The sequence below is a fragment of the Schistocerca cancellata genome, chromosome 4 (assembly GCF_023864275.1).
Source record: "Schistocerca cancellata isolate TAMUIC-IGC-003103 chromosome 4, iqSchCanc2.1, whole genome shotgun sequence".
NCBI classification, from domain to species: Eukaryota; Metazoa; Arthropoda; class Insecta; order Orthoptera; family Acrididae; genus Schistocerca; species Schistocerca cancellata.
In genome coordinates, this window is record NC_064629.1 from 765,074,774 (window position 1) to 765,095,550 (window position 20,777).

Below are 20,777 nucleotides of genomic sequence, written 5' to 3' on the forward strand. Positions count from 1 at the left end.
TGAGTCCGGTAACTGAAGAGTCCGTCACAGGGCAGCCAAAGAAGGACAGCTCACAAAGATATGGGCCACTGTCAGCCAGGTGCTGCACCGACACTGAGGTGGGTCATCACAGTGCAGGAGGTAGCCATATGTCACCCAAGTGTGGCCAATGCGGAGCCAGCGGATAACCAAAGAGTCCCTGAGAGAGGCCCGCATGGAAGACTGCCACACATTCGTAGTCTCCTTAATGGCACGCAGTTTGTTGTGCATGCTGAGGTTATGCCATTTCATCTCCCAAAGCCACAAAACCTTGCAGTGTAGTACTGAACGCAGGTCAGTTGCAGAAAAGCCGATCACCATAAGCAGTTTCTGCATAGCCTGTTGGATAGTTCACTGCTTGCGATTCCCACATGACCTGGGGTCCAGACAAACACTACTGAACAACTGGACCGTTCCAGCAAACAGTTACTTCCCATGTCATCCTTATTCTGACAGCCACAGCTTCAAAAGTGGTTTCAAGGGGTACAGTTTCACTACAGACTGAGTTTAGGACATAAACGCAAACTCCGCCTGACACTCGATTATAGTCACTACAGTTCCTGTAGTATCCCTTACAGCCGCGGAGGGCAGGGGTCTTCATTGCCGGGAATCAGGTTTCTTGGAGAAAAATACAGAAAGCCAGTGTAAAGCTGAACAGTTGCCGTAGCTCAGCCAGGCAGTGGGAAAAAAAACCACCACAATTCCACTGGAGGATGACATCCTGAGGCTGGGAAGTTATGGAACATTCAATGAGGCTGTTTACGCCTCACAGTCATCTGCTGCCACCAATTTATTGCCTGAGCAGTCTATATCCATAGTGTCCGAGGGTCTAGCGAGCTCTAGGTCCTCAGCAGACGCCAGAATCTCCACATTATCCGCATATGCAGAACTTGTAGGTAGTGGTGGTGTGGGTGGTACCGCAATTCCCTTGATCTTGGGGAACTTCATTTGGATTTCTGTCACTGCTCCTGGGGTTTCCCTGGCTGGGAGGACTTCACTGATTCAGTCTCCGGAACTGAGGATGAGTGTGAAGCCCTGTGACCAGCTGCTTTTGGGCTCTTCAGCCACTGGCGGGTGTCATCTTTCCCATTAGCAGAAACCTGTCCAGAAGTAGGTGATGCGGGAGCAACAGGGAGGGAAGTGCCCCCCACCATCGAGGGGGCAAGTGTAGTCTTCTGGTTCTGAGAGGTGGCAGGAATGTGAGGAACTGATGGGGCGACAACCGTTTTCGTAGCAGCGGCATAAGAGGTGGTCACAGCCACAGGATGTAGGTGCTCAATTTGTCTCTTAGGCTCAGTGTAGGTCAGTCAGTCCAGGGTCTTATATTCTATGATTTTCCTCTCATTCTGTAAAATCCTGCAGTCTGGCAATCAAGGTGAATGATGCTCTTTACAGCTGACACAGATGGGAGGCGGGGAACATGGAGTATCGGGATATGATGGACATCCACAATCTCAACATGTGACACTGGAAGTGCAAGGGGAAGACATATGGCTGAACTTCCAGCACTTAAAGCACCACATCAGGGGAGGACTATATAGCTTGATGTCACAGCGGTAGACCCATTCTTGGGCAATGCGTCACCCTCAAAGGCCAAGATGAAGGCACCAGTGGCAACCTGATTATCCCTTGGACCCGACTGACACGCCAGATGAAATGAACACCTCGCCGCACTAAATTGGCATGTAACTTGTCATCAGACTGCAAAAGAAAGTTCCTGTGGAATATAATACCCTGGACCATATTTAAGCTCTTATAGGGTGTGATGATAACTGAAATATCCCCCAACTTGTCACAAGCGAGTAATGCCAGTGACTGGGCAGAGGAAGCTGTTTTTATAAAGACTCATGCAGAGTGCATTTTGGACAAGCACTCCACCTTCCCAAACTTGTCCTCCAAATGCTCCACAAAAAACTGAGGCTTCATGGACATGAAAGATTCCCAATCAACTCTCGTACATATGAGGTACTGGAGCTAATGAGCTTCACTGCCATCCTTAGCCTGGCGTTCCTCCCATGGTGTGACCAGGGAAGGGAACGATTTAGGGTCATTTCTTAGCATTGAAGATAAACTTTGCCCACTTAGAGACTGCTGGTGGCAGACCACCAGCAAGAAATGACGTACTATGCTTCAGGGCGTGTCATTCGCCCCGATGCCACCCACTCTGAACAGGGCCCTCCCAATGGGCACCACCCAACCTCAGCAAGGGTCACCTGGCAGGACATCCATTGCTTGGAGTTCCAATGCCCCAAGGAGATGGACATCTACTCCATGGCACACCTAGAGAGTTAACGGCGCAGGCATCAACAGAGCGATCTGTGTGTTGTCTGGGGGCTACAACCAACAGGGTACATGGTGGCCGCACCACAATGGACTGGCTGCCATGCTGGATATGAGGTGCTAAGAAGTCCATGGTCATCGTCATCGCAGAGAGCGACATTGCATAGAGCATGGTGGAAAATGCACCCAGAAAGGTGTCCTCGCCCAGGGGATGGAGAATGAGCAGGACTGCAATGCGATGATGAGAAAGCGGGCTCAAGATCTCAATGCATGATGGGCACAACGCACCATATAAGGCGCCCTTCCCCAACTGGCTCACTCTTTGGGAAAATTTAGAAAGTTGGAGGTCAAACCCAACAGGGGCCATCAAATAAAGGCCAAAATGTGTGAGTCTTCCTTTAACCGCCTTTTACGAGAGGCAGGAATACCTCGGGCCTATTCTAATCCCCAGACCTGCAGCGGGGATTTGTTAAGGGTGGAACAGAAAATGGACTATGGCTAATTTAAGGAACCATCCTAGAATTTATGTGAACTGATCCCTTGAAACTTGAGAAAAATTAAATCTGGATGGCTGGGCATGGATCTCAATCCTGCTGCTCTGGGAGACAAGTATAGTCCCTTAAAGTACTACCCCACCTAGCTCAGGACGATGAAGTCACTTCACAAATTGTACATCAAGACATATGAGGTGCATGAAATGAATCAGAAGAAATCAGTGTTAGCAACTACTGATGGCTTGAACAACATAGTGCTCTACTAAACTTGGTCCTACTGAAGATTGTATGCTCTTACTGTATTCATCTATGACCTAAGAAATGATTAACACAACAGATACAAGGGTTGGAAAAAGATATGGAAACACCAAAAACACAACACATTACCATGCCTAACATGGTGCAGGAAATCTTTTGGCATTCTGAACAGCTTCCAGTCATCTCAGAATGGATAAATACATGTCCTAACAAAGAGATAGAGGGGCTGGCCAGTACTTACCTCAGCTCAGTACAGCCGATAGATACACATAAAACAGAACCGAAAATTTACATTCCTAGCTTTCGGATCAAATGTTCCTTCATCAGGGAGGAGATCAACAAACCTAGCCTAGCCACCCTACTCAATCTCCCCATCCCAGCACATACCCCACACAGACCAAATCTCAACTATAACCACAGTCAAATGCCACATATCACCAGTCCCAACTCAGTCCTAAACCTCTCATCCAGATCCCTCTCTCCTCCAGAGACATCTGTTCTATCAAAAGGCTTAACCTTTAGCCCCACACCTAAATTCAACCACACTGCCCTGGTTAAAGATCTCCTCTCATTCACCCGGAACCTCAACTGGAAATATCACTTCACTACCCAAACACAGCCCCCAAATACTGGACCCAGTGTTGAACCCTATCTAGAACAGTTCCGACTGTCTTCTCAAAGGGATCCTCCTCCCCTCCCCCAAAACCATCCCTTGCAGACATTTCAGGAATTCCTCACATCCAGTGTTGCCTCCCAGTCCTTCTTGAAGAACATCCCGACAACCCCCAACACCACCCCAGCTGAATCCCGTGCCATTAAGGAGCTGAAAATTAATTACCTCCTCCCCAATGAAGGAACATTTGATCCGAAAGCTAGGAATGTAAATTTTCGGTTCTGTTTTACGTGTATCTATCGGCTGTACTGAGCTGAGGTAAGTACTGGCCAGCCCCTCTATCTCTTTGTTAGCATTTGTTTCACATCTTTATATGAGATTTTCCATTAATCATTTAAATACTTGTCCTGTATGATTTTCAAGGAAATCTTATACAATTTTTCCTGCAAAATAGTGCAAGTTCATGTCACGATGATGATGATGATGATGATGATGATGATGGAGCTCAATAGTAACTGTGTACCCTTCTCTCCAAAGTAGGTAACAAAGGTTCAATAACATTAAGACCTGATTACTGTGGCAACCAGGAGAGATGTGACAGTTGACCCTCATGCTCACAAAACCAGTCCTGGACGATGTGAGATGTATGAACCAAGGTCCTGTCATCTTGAAACACAGCATCACCATTGGGGTACAAACATTGTACCACTGGATGGACCTGATCAGCCAAAATGGTCATATAATCCATGGCAGCAATGTGACCCTGGAATACCATGATATTGCTTCCCATCTTCATTCAATCCCCACCATTTTTCATTCTTGGTATGTAAGCTCAGCCAGACAATGAAAACAGTGGGGAACAAGACTGATCCAACCAAATGACTTTGTTCCATTGCTCCATAGTTCGGCTTCAGCATCACATTTTCGTCTTATACGCATTTGCATCACTGACACATGGTTTCCGAATTCCAGCCTGGCCTACAATTTCCTGCTTATGGAGATCCCTTCACACTGCTCTTGGTGCTGACTGGGTTCGTAAGAGCAACATGCAGTTCTGCAGTGACTTTTGCATTTGTCATTCTCTCATTTTTCATCACAATCCTCTTAAATGTCCATCTGTCACAATCAATCAATGCACACTTCAGTCTGCATTGTGACAGCAGATGATATTTTTCCACTTTCTCTACATGTGGTATAAACCTTCAAATCTTTAAACACCAAACATTTTGGCTCCCTGGGTTATGGAAGTGTGCATTATATGAGCAACAATTTTTTCATGTTCGAATTCACTTAGCTCTGACACAATGCGCTCACAACTACACAGAACAGTTCTGACCACGACTGACACTTTCAACCTGCCGACTTGGCTAGCATCTACATTTAGTTCAGGCATGCATTTATCATGGTTTTTTCCACAATTTTGTCCACCCCTGGATATAGGAGCCTAAAGTGTAATGGGAATCAAAATTACAGTATAACTTTCCACTTTTTACAAGGAAAGAAGCTCTCCACAGGTGACAGCCACTAATAGTACAAGTGGACAAAAACCAGGTCCAATTTAGGACTTAACCCTATCCATAGACTTGAAACTTATCAAGTGCTCTAAAATGTGTGTCTTGAGACATCAAATATTCTAAATTTCTTTTTAATTTCTGCAAAATACCAAGCTGCAGGGTCACATTTCAAATGTTTGTTACTATCCTAATTTCTGATGTTTTCTGCTCTCCAAAAATAATTGCATTACCAAAACAGAAAACAGTAGTCAGTACTCCCATTACAATGTTTATAGTATTATGGTGCAATGCCAGGCATTACCATTAACCAGAAAAAAGATACATAGCATATTTACTATTACTACCATTACTCTCAATAATTTTACTGATTAATCAGTATATGGGAGAAGCTGTCCCACATAACTGGTGTTATATATTTTACAACAGAAATATAGCCAAAATGATGAAAATGAATCTATGAGAATTCATACATTTCTTGCAGTTAAACGCCTTGACAAGCCAGGGCTGGAAGAAAAGAGATTCTGTAATCTTGAAACTAATGGCAAAAACAATAAAGATGATGGTTAATAGCATAATTATCACCTTAACAAAGAGTGACAAACCCAACAGCAATAAGCAACAGTAACAGGCTACTCTCTCCAGCAGGACTTGGCAGCAGGAGACAGTAGCCACGTGTGTGTGTGTGTGTGTGTGTGTGTGTGTGTGTGTGTGTGTGTCTCTGTGTGTGTGTGCGTTGTGTGTGTGTTCTGAGGAAGGATGTTGTCCAAAAGTATTTCTAGTGTTCTATGCATTGTGCCTCTCTGTGGTTCAGTGCCTCCTCTATGTGATGAGTAGCTATCTACCAACACAAAACAGCATTTTCCACGAAGGAATAAAACTGTGCAATCGCCCAAAGAGATTACTAAAATGAACTTACTTAAAAAGGCAGTTTAAAAAATAGGAGTTAAATAATACATTCTATACACGAAAAGATTACTTACACAACACAGAGTAGGGGTTTGGTAAACACTATAACACATATGAATAATTCATGTTTTATTGTTGTTGTTGTTGTTATTCTTTCACATAACATTTTCACACTATGTTCTACTTCTTTTTTTCTTTTATGGAAAACTTACACCCAAAGCTAAGCACAATGTATAATACAACACTTTACCCTCTTTCTGAACACAAAATTTCACTTGTTATACAGGGATGGTGACTCAATTTTGTTCCCCACTAGCAAAAGGAAAACTGCAGCATACAAAATGGAAGCCAGGCACTGTTGCTACAGCCCTGAGATCTGCTGATAGTTAATGTAGTGATACATTATGAAACAATCTGTGTATGGTGTATGCAGTGTGCGGAATGACTGACAATGACAACTTAATGAACAGTGTAGCACTAACCTATTACATTATACATAACTTCTTTGTAAAACAGTATTTTACATTAGGGATAAACGGAATGCTGTAGTGCTGTTTTAAACAGAACAGCCTTGTATTTCAGAGGGCTGAGGCTGCCGTCTTCATTTGGAAATCTGTAGGTTTCTTGTGGTCCTCCCTGTAAGTACTTTAGGCAAATGCCAGGAAGGTTCCTACCATAAGGTCACTACTGTTCCATCCTTGTAAAACTAGACATGTACAAGGTGCATTCAAGTTCTAAGGCCTCCAATTTTTTTTCTAATTAACTACTCACCCGAAATCGATGAAACTGTCGTTACTTCTCGACGAAATCGCCCTGCAGACGTACACATTTTTCACAACGCTGATGCCATGATTCCATGGCAGCAGCGAAGGCTTCTTTAGGACTCTGTTTTGACCACTGGAAAATCGCTGAGGCAATAGCAGCACGGCTGGTGAATGTGCGGCCACGGAGAGTGTCTTTCATTGTTGGAAAAAGCCAAAAGTCACTAGGAGCCAGGTGGTGAGTAGGGAGCATGAGGAATCACTTCAAAGTTGTTATCACGAAGAAACTGTTGCGTAACGTTAGCTCTATGTGCGGGTGCGTTGTCTTGGTGAAACAGCACATGCACAGCCCTTCCTGGATGTTTTTGTTGCAGTGCAGGAAGGAATTTGTTCTTCAAAACATTTTCGTAGGATGCACCTGTTACCGTAGTGCCCTTTGGAATGCAATGGGTAAGGATTACGCCCTCGCTGTCCCAGAACATGGACACCATCATTTTTTCAGCACTGGCGGTTACCCGAAATTTTTTTTGGTGGTGGTGAATCTGTGTGCTTCCATTGAGCTGACTGGCGCTTTGTTTCTGGATTGAAAAATGGCATCCACGTCTCATCCATTGTCACAACCGATGAAAATAAAGTCCCATTCATGCTGTCATTGCGCGTCATGCCACACAGGCAGCCATGTGGTCGTCCGTCAGCATTCGTGCCACCCACATGGATGACACTTTTCGCATTTTCAGGTCGTCATGCAGGATTGTGTGCACAGAACCCACAGAAATGCCAACTCTGGAGGCGATCTGTTCAACAGACATTCGGTGATCCCCCAAAACAATTCTCTCCACTTTCTCGATCATGTCGTCAGACCGGCTTGTGCGAGCCCGAGGTTGTTTCGGTTTGTTGTCACACGATGTTCTGCCTTCATTAAACTGTCGCACCCACGAACGCACTTTCGACACATCCATAACTCCATCACCACATGTCTCCTTCAACTGTCGATTAATTTCAATTGGTTTCACACCACGCAAATTCAGAAAACGAATGATTGCACGCTGTTCAAGTAAGGAAAACGTTGCCATTTTAAGTATTTAAAACAGTTCTCATTCTTGCCGCTGGCGGTAAAATTCCATCTGCCGTACGGTGCTGCTATCTCTGGGACGTATTGACAATGAACGCGGCCTCATTTTAAAACAATGCGCATGTTTCTATCTCTTTCCAGTCCGGAGAAAAAAAAATCGGAGGCCTTAGAACTTGAATACACCTCGTAAGTTTGTAAATGACTGTATACATGAATACACTGTTTTTGCTATAACACAAAGACATACCCTATACCCTTGTAAAAGTTATCTATGGATGAATAAAGTTACTACTACTACTACTACTACTAGCTCAAGGACAGAAATGTGGGCACCCTTTGCCCACAGTGATGTGCCAACTAAAAATATTTAACATTGTTGTGGCAGCCCCACAATGTATTCATCACTAAACTTTGTAATAAATTTCTGGAAATTGTTTTTCAACCACAAATATTTCTTACTGTTATGCTGAGTAATGGTGGTATGGAGGAGTCCGACACAGTCACTATCAGCAAAGTTACAGAACATGAACCTCTTCTGCAAGTGGGTTAACAAGGCCACATGGCCTGTGCAGGGGGTAAATGTCTTAGTTGAATGCTAATTAATTTCACTTGCACAACTACATCTCCTTCAAAGTCTACTTTTCTTCAGCCGTTACCACCATCTAATTGCGTCTTTATCTCCATCCTACTGCAGGCACTGAAAGAGAATATGTTCATTGACAAAAAACCACAGGTACTGGACATTATAGAACTGACTGTGGTGGCTCTGATAGAGACAAACAGTGTAATGAGTGATAAAGAGGGAGGAATTGTGGAGAGCTGGTGGAGGAAGTAGTCAGTTTCTTTCATATAAGAAGGTACCCTGTGGGCTATAGGTTGAAACTGTTCTGATCAGTGGGGTAATAAATATCCAGTCACAAATGGTTGTCCCTGGTGGTTGGGTTTCAGAATCTCAGGAAGCATGTAGAAATTTAATGTCCTGAGTAGCAGTGTGTGTGTGTGTGTGTGTGTGTGTGTGTGTGAGAGAGAGAGAGAGAGAGAGAGAGAGAGAGAGAGAGAGAGAGAGAGAGAGAGGAGGGAAACAGATACACAAGATGTATTTTTGGAAGGACCTGGAGTATATGAGTTTAACAAGAAAGGAAATGGCCAGTAGTAGTACAATGTAGACTTGAGAAAGGAGTATAGGTCATATTGGACTTCTGGCATTGGGGCACTGCAACAGGTGTTACAGGTGCATGTGCAAGACAGTGGGGATATTCCACAACAATACAACTGTAGTTAATGACAGTGATTACAGAAACAATGGTTACCTAAGCTCAGTATTGAGGCAGTGGATGGCTGTTCTTTGACTTAGGTCTAGATCAAGGCTAGCAGCAGTCACAGTAGTGTTTCTGTACTGCTCACAGGTTGGCAACACATCAGTTTTTCATACCCAATGGGGTGATAGTTCATGTAACCAATGAGAGCTGAGAAAAGAGAGAATGTATTTTTAGCACCACAATTGAAATTTCTGTCGTGTTTGCTGTTGTTTGGTGTGTACACATGAGTTTCACAAAATATTTTCCTGTAATTATGGCAGTCTATTCTATGAAATGGGGTGATTTAAGTGATCTGGTTCTACATGGCAATGGAGGTGGTGCATGTCTTTTAGATTAACTGTCAAGAAACAAGAATGTATCAAATGTTAAATGTGGAGATGAAATGGCTCTGAAAGAGTCAAAGGCTACTGTCAATGGATTCCTCTGAATGTGAAGCAAATGCTGTCAGTTTTCAAAATGTTCTATCCAAAAGAATTCCTGGTTTTTTAGAATGAAATTAAAAATTAGTGCCATTCTACAAATTGCTTATGGGTTTATGAGTGTAAATCAAAATTTATAAGTCAATAACTTGGGTTGGCTAAGCAAACTGTGATTTGATTCAGTGTGGACAATTTTGTAGAAAGTTTGCATGGAAGAGTGCATCAAACAGAATGAGAAACTTGGGAGAAAAAGGGCAGATTGTTGGGGTGGACAAATCTCCATTTGGCAAAAAGAAGTTCAGAATAGGGACTAAAAAACAGGAAGATGGTGTCTGGGGGTATCCAAAGACGGACATCCAATTTTTTTATTCCTTTCTTCGGATTATGCCCAAGTGATAACAAGCTCTTCTGTGGAAAAATTTTACAACAAAATATTTTGTGAGGAACAACAGTAATACCAGACTTTTTTTTATGCATATAAATGTCTCAAAAACAAAAGTTTCAAGCTTCTTACCATGACCCAGAAACAGACTATCAAGAATGTGACGACAAAAGCCCATACAAATAGTACAGAGGGCACATGGGCAGCTATTAAATAGCTACTGCTGCACGGTATCTACATTTACAAACTCTGCAAGCCACCGTAAGGTGTGTGGGAGAGGGTAACCTTTACCAGTACTAGTCATTTCCTTTCTTCTTCAACTCGCACACAGAATGAGGAAAAAAAAAAAAACTGTCTACTTGCCACCGTATGAGCCTTAATTTCTTGTGTATTATCTCCACGGTCTTTAAGCTAAATGTATGTTGACAGTGGCAGAGTCTTACTGCAGTCAGCTTCAAATGCTGATTTTCTAAATTTTCTCCATAGTTTTCCTCAGAAAGAACACCAGCTTCCCTTTAGAGATTCCTATTTGAATTCCCAAAGCATCTTTGTAATACTTGCACATTGTTTGAACCTGCTCATAACAAATCTACCGGCCCACCTCCAAACTGCTTCAATGTCTTCCCTTAACGTGACCTGGTGTGAATCCAAAACCCTTCAGCAGTATTCGAGAATAGGTCACACTGGCATCCTATATGTCATCTCCTTTACAAGTGAACCACAATTTTCTAAAATTTTACCAATACACCAAACTCAGTCATTTGCCTTCCCTATCACAATCCTCAAATGCTTGTGCTAGTTCATATTGGCTCGTAATGTTATGCCCAGATATTTCAATGTTGAGGCTGTGCTGAACAGGACATTACTAATGCTGTCTCCAAACATTATGGGTTTGTTTTTACTACTAGTTTGCATTAACTTGTTGGTTGTTGTTGTTGTTGTCATTGTCGTCGTCGTCTTCTTCTTCACTCCAAAGACCGGTTCGATGCAGCTCTCCGTGTTACTCCATCCTGTGCAAGCCTCTTCAGCTCCAAGTAACTACTGCAACTTACACAGCTCTGAATCTGCTTACTGTATTCATCTCTTGGTCTCCCTCTATGATTTTTACCCCCCCCCCCCCCCCACCACCATGCTTCCCTACAGTACTAAATTGTTGATCCCTTGATGCTTCAGACTGTGTCCTACCAACTGATCCCTAATCATCCATGTTCCACTTCCATACATGGCTACATTCCATACAAATACTTTCAGAAACGAATTCCTGAAACTTAAACCTATACTTGATGTTAACAAATTTCTCTTCTGCAGAAACGCTTTTCTTGCCATTGCCAGACTACATTTTATATCCTCGATACTTCGACCACCATCAGTTATTTTACTACCCAAATAGCAAAACTCACTCATTACTTTAAGTGTCTTATTCCCTAACCTAATACCTGCAGCATCATCTAATTTAATTCGACAACATTATATTATCCTCATTTTGCTTTTGTTGACTGTGCATTCTGTTCAACTGCTCTTCCAAGTCCTTTGCTGTATCTGACAGAATTACAATATCATTGGCAAACCTCAGAGTTTTTACTTCTTCTCCACGGATTTTAATTCCTATTCAAAATTTTTCTTTTGTTTCCTTTATTGCTTGCTCAGTCTACAGACTGAATAACATTGTGGATAGGCTACAATCCTGTCTCACCCCCCTTCTCAACCACTGCTTCCCTTTCATGCCCCTTGACTCTTATAACTGCCATCCGGTTTCTGTATATATTGTAAATAGCCTTTTGCTCCCTGTATCTTTCTCCTGCCACCTTTAGAACTTGAAAGAGAGTGTTCCAATCAACATCATCAAAAGCTTTCTCTAAGTCTACAAATGCTACAAACTTAAGTTTGCCCATCCTTAACCCATCTTCTATGAGAACTTGTAGTGTCAGTATTGCCTCGGGTGTTCCTACATTTTTCCAGAATCATCCTATTCAATTTTCAGTTCCCTTAACTATCTGAATAATTTCTTTTATCTCATCATAAATTTTGTCAAGTTCATCCTCATCTGTGGAGCTAGTTGGCATATAAACTTGTACTACTGTGGTGAGTGTTGGTTTCGTGTCTATCTTGACTACAACAATGCATTTACTATGCTGTTCATAGTAGCTTATCCATGTTCCTACCTTTTTTTACTCATTATTAAACCTACTCCTACATTACCCCTATTTCATTTTGTATTTATAACCCTGTATTCACCTGACCAGAAGTCCTTTTCCTCCTGCTACCAAACTTCACTAATTCCCACTACATCTAATTTTAGACTATCCATTTCCCTTTTTTAAATTTTGTAACCTGTCTGCCCAATTATGGGATCTGACATTCCACACTCCAATCTGTAGAATGCCAGTTTTGTTTCTCCTGAGTAGTCCCTACCCAGAGGTCCGGGACTATTTTACTTCCAGAATATTTTACCAAAGAGGATGCAATCATCATTTAATTATATACTAGAGCTGCATGATCTCATGAAAAATTACAGCTGTAGTTTGCCCTTGTTTTTAGCCACTCCAAGTACCAGCACAGCAAGGCTGTTTTGGTTGCTGTTACAAGGCCAGCTCAGCCAGTCATCCAGACTGTTGCCCCTGCAACTACTAAAAAGCCTGCTGCTCCTCTTCAGGAACCATGCGTTTGTCTGGCTTCTCAACAGATGCACCCTCATTGTGGTTCCACCTACTGTACGGCTGACTGTATCACTGAGGCATGCAAGGCCTCCCCACAACGGCAAGGCCCATGGTTCATTTTTCTAAATTTAATGCTAGCTGTCATTAATCACACCAACTAAAAATTTTGTCATAGTGTTCTTATATCATCCTACAGTCATTCAACTTCGACACCTCTCCCTACACCACATCATCATCTAGAACTAAGGAATCTGCCTGTTGCCCTTCATCCACAATTCACAGCATATCATGTGAGAAAAGGACAAACTGAGTTTTGATGCTTTCTAAAATCTTGCTGCTTCATAGATATCAGCTTTTTTATTTATTTAATTCGAACTCATAATATGTTCTAGAATTCTGCAGCAAACCGATGTTAAGAATACTCATCTGTAATTTTGTGGGTCTGTTCCTTTACCCTCCTTATATACAGAAGTCCAGGAATGCAAGCCAAGTAAGGAGCCAGTTCCATTAAGTATTCTTTGTAAAAGAAATTGGGATTCCATCTGGATCTGGCAACTTGTTTTTTTCAACTCTTCCAGCTGTTTCTTCATGCCATCGATTCTTATTACTACGTTGTCCATATCGGACTAAGTGCAATGGTCAAACGATGGTATATTTGTACGATTCTCCTCTGTGAATGATTTCTTAAATGTGAAATTTAAAACTTCGGTGTGGCATTAGAAGATAGCAATATGAAAGCCAGAGCGGTCAACGAGTAACTGGGTGGAAGCCTTAGATCCACTTAGCGATTTTACATAGGACCACAATTTTCTCTGGTTCTCAGTGAGATCTTTTGCTATGGTATGACAGTGTTGGTGCAAAAGACAGTGCAAACATTTACCTATTCAAATCTGTGTTGAGGGGGGAAAACTATTTTCTTGCTGTGCTTTGTCCAATAGCACTATCCCCATACATAGTGCAAATATTTCTGGCTGCCTCCACTGCTGTCAGCCCTCTACTGATCTCAAACAGAAGAATATGTCAGAAAAGTTTCTATTTCTTCACTTGACATTCCATTTTCAAGCATCCACAGGTCCACTCATTGACATAATAACAATATTTAAACTCAAATTAAATAGTGAACTACGTACAAAAAAATGACAATCAATAAATAAACATACAGCAACCAGAATACCAACATGCAAAACAAAAACACTATGACTTTATACACCAACCTACTAAGTTTGACTCTATTTTGTGTTTTTTTGCAAGGTGCTGCATTGGTGTGGAATACAATTCAATAATTTTTTTCCAGTTTCATTTTGCTGTCTTTTCATTCATAATTGTTATTCCTAACATAAGTAGCAATTCTGTCAATATTATTAGTTTATTTATTTATTTATTTATTTATTGTTCCGTGGGACCAAATTAAGGAGAAGTCTCCATGGTCATGGAACGAGTCAATACATGAAATTATAACACGATATTAGAAACAGTCGTAAGTTTAAATGAAGACAATCAACAATGTAACACTGGAACTTGCTTAATATTTTAGCTCTTCCAGGAGCTCCTCGACAGAATAGAAGGAGTGAGCCATGAGGAAACTCTTCAGTTTAGACTTAAAAGAGTTTGGGATACTGCTAAGATTTTTGAGTTCTTGTGGTAGCTTATTGAAAATGGATGCAGCAGAATACTGCACTCCTTTCTGCACAAGAGTCAAGGAAATGCATTCTACATGCAGATTTGATTTCTGCCTAGTATTAACTGAGTGAAAGCTGCTAACTCTTGGGAATAGGCTAATATTGCTAACAACAAACGACATTAAAGAAAATATATACTGTGAGGGCAATGTCAGAATTCCCAGATTTTTGAATAGGGGTCGACAAGAGGTTCTCGAACTTACACCACATATAGCTCGAACAGCCCGTTTTTGAGCCGAAAATACCCTTTTTGAATCAGAAGAATTACCCCAAAAAATAATACCATACGACATAAGCGTATGAAAATATGCGAAGTAGACTACTTTTCGTGTTGAAGTGTCACTTATTTCAGATACTGTTCTAATGGTAAATAAAGCAGCATTTAGCTTCTGAACAAGATCCTGGACATGGGCTTTCCACAACAGCTTACTATCTATCCGAACGCTTAGGAATTTGAACTGTTCCGTCTCGCTTATAAAATGCCCATTCTGTCTGATCAAAATATCGGTTCTTGTTGAATTCTGAGTTAGAAACTGTAAAAACTGAGTCTTACTGTGATTTAGCATCAATTTATTTTCCACAAGCCACGAACTTATTTCATGAACTACATTATTTGTTACTGTTTCAATATTACACACAAGATCCTTCACTATCAAGCTGGTGTCATCAGCAAACAGAAATATTTTTGAATCACCTGTAATACTAGAAGGCATATCATTTATATAAATAAGAAACAGCAGTGCCCCAGCACCGACCCTTGGGGAACGCCCCACTTAACAGTGCCCCATTGGGACTGAACATCACTACCACTCTCAATATTGCGGAGAATTATCCTCTGCTTTCTGTTCTTAAAGTAAGAGGCGAACCAATTGTAAGCCACTCCCCTTACTCCATAATGGTCCAACTTCTGCAGTAATATTTTGTGGTCAACACGGTCAAAAGCCTTCATTAAATCAAAGAAAACACCTAGCGTTCGCAACCTTTTATTTAATCCATCCAAAACCTCACAGAGAAAAGAGAATATAGCATTTTCAGTTGTTAAACCATTTCTAAAACCAAACTGAACATTTGACAGCAAATTATGTGAATTTAAATGCTCCAGTAACCTTGTATATACAACCTTCTCGTTAACTTTAGCAAACACCGATGGCATAGAAATAGGTCTAAAATTGTCAACATTATCAATGTCTCCCTTTTTATAAAGTGGCTTCACTACCGAGTACTTTAATCGGTCAGGAAACCGACCACTCCTAAAGGAAAAGTTACAGATATGGCTGAGAACTGGGCTAACATACATAGAACAATACTTCAGTATTCTGCTAGATACCCTGTCATATCCATGAGAGTTCTTGGTCTTTAGTGATTTAATTATTAACTCAATCTCCCTCTTGTCAGTATCATGGAAGAGCATTTCAGGTAACAGTCTCGGAACACTTTTTTCTAAGAGTGCAATATGATTCCCTGTTGGGACTAGGTTTCTATTTAGTTCACCTGCTATATTCAGAAAGTGATTATTAAATACTGTACATATATGCGACTTATCAGTAATACGGACATTCCCACTACGCACTGATTCTATATCCTCGACCTGTCTCTGCAGACCAGCAACTTCCTTTACGACTGACCATATGGTTTTAATTTTATCCTGAGACTTAGCTATTCTATCTGCATACCACATACTTTTTGCCTTCCCTTGCACTCTTGTTGGAAAGAATACGGTTTGCATAGGATTATATGAATTAAAGAGGTCTACCAGCATCCTCTTCCTTGCACAATCACTTATACAATTAATATTGAAGTCACCACATATAACTAACTTTTTGTATTTCCTATAAAGTGAACCAAGAACCTCCTCTAGCTTTAGCAAAAATGTTGTGAAATCGGAGTCTGGGGATCTATAAATAACAACAGTTACAAGTTTAGCTCCGTTAAATTTAACCACACTTGCACAATATTCAAACACCTTTTCAGTGCAGTACTTTGAAACATCAACTGACTCAAATGTGATGCCGTTTTTCACATACATGGCTACTCCCCCACACCGCTAAGAGCTCCTCGAAAAGCAGCCAGCCAACCTGTATCCTGGTAAAGGAAGCCTCTGAATTATCTCCTTATTTAAGAAGTGTCAGATATACCAATAATTTCAGAGTCAACATCTATAAGCAGTTCACTAACTTTATCTCTAATACCTTGTATATTTTGATGAAATATACTAATTCCCTCATTACTCGGATACCTAAGCTTTGTCAAAAGTGATTCCCTTGTTAGAGAGACTTCCCTTAAGCAGGAATACCTATCAGCTGACTTCAATCTAAAAAAGGTGCCACAAATATCTATTTATCATGATTATGTCATTTATCTTGAGGCTGTCATTATGTTTGGATGTGATAGTTTGCTTATAAGTTGGTGAAGCCAACAAATTTAAAACCTAAAGAAAACCTGAATGAGGTGACAGACTGATCTGTAGTTTAGTCCAAGGCCCATGTTATGTTGAGATGTAACAGTTTGATTCACAAAAATTAAACTGATAATATTTCTCTTCAGAAATATTTTATAGTTTTTTTCTGCACGTGTCATGGATTTTGACATTGTGCTGATGTTGGGAGGTAATAATGAAACTTACATTGCTTGCTGCAAGGAAACAAGGTGATTTAGATTAATGAAACAGTTAATTGCTTTTTTCTGAACACATTATGAATTTGTACACTGTCCTTAGATAGCGAACTAACAGCACATCTCCTTTACTGCCGGTGACGTGTCCAGCATTTACACTGATAACCTTTGATCTGACAAATATTTTACAAATAACAGTGCTGTGGTTAGGTTGTATTCTATAGCAGGGCACAAATTATGGTGTATGAAGTGAGTAGGAATTTCAATAATAATCTTCTTTGTCACACTTATTTCATTGTTTTTTTTTTTTTTTTTTTTTTCTTTTTGCAAATCTGTTACAAATTAGGTTTGGGACTGAAAGGATAGTTTCAATTGCTATAAGCAGCAATTGAATTAATGACAATGTGACATTTCTTCATTCTTATTTCCAGACACATTGTCTGCTTGCTGCTCTCTCATTGGCTGTGTAGAACAAACAGCTGACACACCTTCTTTCATTCCTGTCATACCTCACAGCAAGCACTGACAATATTCCTGCATGAAACATAAAAGTATGCTGCTGGTCCCATTTCAGACTTTTACTCAGTTTTTCCACTGTCAAGGATCTGATCTCGGAGGAGGGATATGGGGACGAAAGGTCGAAGTTGGCCGCTTGAGAAACTTTCCTTTACCAGGTTCAGAATACAGGCAGGGTCAGAAAAGAAGGATAGCAACTAATTGAAAACAGCAGTACATGAAAAAATAATACCAGGAAATGGGAGAGGGAGTGAAAAGTAAAGAGAGAGAGAGAGAGAGAGAGAGAGAAAGAGGAAGAGAGAGAGGGGGGGGGGGGGTCAAGCTTACCTGGAGTGGAAAATTTTTGAGTATTGTATGAAATTAATCTATTTATAATAGAGTCAAGTCTTGAACAAGCCAACAACAAACCTCGAAGTTCTTATTAGTATTGAGTGAGGACTGTAAAATCAGTTGTACCACAGCTCATTACAATTCTTAAGCTGACATAATGCAGCCTGGAGCCCATATCAAATACCCAAGAAAAACCTAAAGTTAGATAGAAGTACTACAATAGTGTGAATACTGAATATGGAAGTATCATATAGATGAAATTCCTTTTTGTTAAAGTGTCATTAAAAGCATTCCTTTCTGTAAGCTGATGTTGTAGATGGTGTGGCAGCAGTGTATCACTTAATTCACCACCTGTCTCAACCATATCATGTTTGAGCTCAGGCGTAATACATATACAAGATAAATCTTCTATTGTATTACACTAGAAGATTAAATAATAAATTCTGAAACAAGGAATAGTATAACTGATCAGCTTTATGTTAATAATGAATTACCTAATCATTACTGCATTTTAATACATTAGGCTCTACATGTGATTCTTAACAGAAAACTTATACAACACACTGTCTCGTATTCTAGAAATGTAAAATTCTTAATTACTGATGGCAAGATTTTTTCTGAAATTTGATGTTAACTTCACTACTGACACTAACATGCATACATAAAAACTCCTGACTGACACCACAGTGTATACCTCCTGCCCATTTCCACCACTATTAACTGACAGAGCAAGTCAAAGGAAGGCAAGAGCACAATATCTAGTGCAGAAACAGGCATAAGACGGTTGCTCATTGGAGACTCAATCCATATCAATTCAAGTTACTATAAAGCCATATAATCACTTCTGAACTTTTGCACTAAGTCTTTGAATTCAAAATTTCAGTTAACTTCATAATGTTTTTATTTTGTTATTGCAAAACAGGATGTTGTTGTATACTACAGCTTATACTGATTCTCAATGTGCTTGTGTTTCCTGAAACTTTCAATAAAGCTATGAAACAATGTGATTGCTAATTCTAATATTTGATGGAGTGTTACTGACAGAAATACTTAAATATACTTACAAAGTATTCTTAACTAACAAAGCACTTACATGGATGGTTTGCCATAATACTAACATGGAGCACCACACAAGACAGATCATACATTTTTTCAATAGTTTAAAAATATGTATGGTTATTGTGAGTCCTTTGTACCTGCACCATGCTCATCATGTCAGTTAAAAAATCAAAAAACAAAGAACTGAACAATGTGCCTCAAATGCCATGCTTGCATGACAAAAAAATTATAGATTAGGAAATAAAGTCACTCCTCTACTATACCTGGAAAGAATTTCCAAGTACTCATAAACCCCATTATTTCATATTTTCCATGCAAGTATGATCCACACAAAAATGATAAAAGTAACAGAATTTGAAACATAGCTACACAGAGTAGCAAAGAAATTCTCATGCAAAATAAACTACAACAGCAAACTGGTTCACATATATGCTTAACAATGCTGAAAATGAAAATTATCTAATTTATTAAACTCTGTGAGCTTCCCTTAGCTACACACTCAAACAGGCACAGTTTTGTCAAGAATAAGTCTTTATTCTTGCCCTCAAAAAACTAATCAACTACTCCAAGTTTCTGAATGCAGTATACATGATGTTTATAGAAAAGGTAAGTCCAATTCATCTGAAGAAAAGTAAATGAATAGTAAATAAGAGCTATCATAAGTAACAAAGGCATAATACAAACAAAGAGATTATCATAGTTCCCTTTGAGTAATGTGTGCTTACAACTATCAGCATACACACAACACTCCACATGTTGCATATATGGCTTACATTTAATGTTTTGCCCTCTTCGAATGTCTTTCGTGCGACTTTGGGGTTCTGAGTGCACATAGGGCTTCCTGCCACCATGCAAGTCTGCAACCAATATGTACAGTATGAAATAGATAACAAACAATTTCCTGAAATTAAAAAATTAACATGTAGCTACAAAAATGTACCTTGCTCAGGAACACCAGAATATGTCCTGTATGGCTGGTTGTGTATAGGTCCTCTTTGCTGCTGTTTGTTCCGTTTTGAACCTTTTCTATCACTGTGGACAGAAAAACAATGTCATTATTACAGCAAAGTGATTCATGAGATATCACTGTTTCAACAGCAGTAGAATGAACACGGAAAATATGAGAGACTTCTGAACACCTTACATAAGATTATCAGCATCTAACACAAGCAATATCGCATAAAAGAAGTAAAATCAAACCTTATCATAAAACGTATAGAAATGAGTACAGGAAAATGTGATTTCAAGCACAAACAACATCTATCAAATTCAGTCAAGGGGCAACTTAGGGAGTCAGTTGCACCAATTAGGAAGTTTCTGGGTGAATTTCAGGAGTGGATTAATTACAGAAAATTTACTCCACATGGACAATGTGCTAAGATATTACAGGTTTCATATCCTCAACAACTGAAACAATTAGATTTCACTCCAGTACCTCAAGTATAAGCTACAATGCTTCTTCATAGTATCTATGAGATATTTATTGTGCACACAATTTCACTAGTGTGTGTGTGTGTGTGTGTGTGTGTGTGTGTGTGTGTGTGTGAGAGAGAGAGAGAGAGAGAGAGGGAGAGGGGGGGGGGGGGCAGGAGTGGGTGGGAGAAGGGGAGAAGATGGAGGGGGAGGATGGGGAAGAGGAGGAGAGCAGGAGGGGGAGGATTGGTTCAAATGGCTCTGAGCACTATGGGACTCAACATCTTAGGTCATAAGTCCCCTAGAACTTAGAACTACTTAAACCTAACTAACCTAAGGACATCACACACACCCATGCCTGAGGCAGGATTCGAACCTGCGACCGTAGCAGTCCCGTGGTTCCGGACTGCAGCGTCAGAACCGCACGGCCACTGCGGCCGGCGGAGGGGGAGGAGGTCAAGGGGGAGAATGGGG

At 40.5% G+C, this 20,777-nt stretch overlaps 1 protein-coding gene across 5 annotated transcripts in view; it reads right to left on the reverse strand.

The window, feature by feature from the left end:
• LOC126184545 (uncharacterized) overlaps positions 1–20,777 on the reverse strand; it is a 414,668-nt gene that overhangs the window by 224,934 nt on the left and 168,957 nt on the right. For 4 of the 5 annotated variants that reach the window (XM_049926962.1, XM_049926961.1, XM_049926964.1 and 1 more), the window contains exons 4-5: positions 19,831–19,922; positions 19,664–19,747 (exon numbers count right to left, since the gene is read on the reverse strand). In XM_049926962.1, the coding sequence (XP_049782919.1) occupies positions 19,664–19,747; positions 19,831–19,922 (176 nt within the window). The remainder of the gene's footprint in view (positions 1–19,663; positions 19,748–19,830; positions 19,923–20,777) is intronic. The other variant, XM_049926963.1, reaches the window with a different exon arrangement.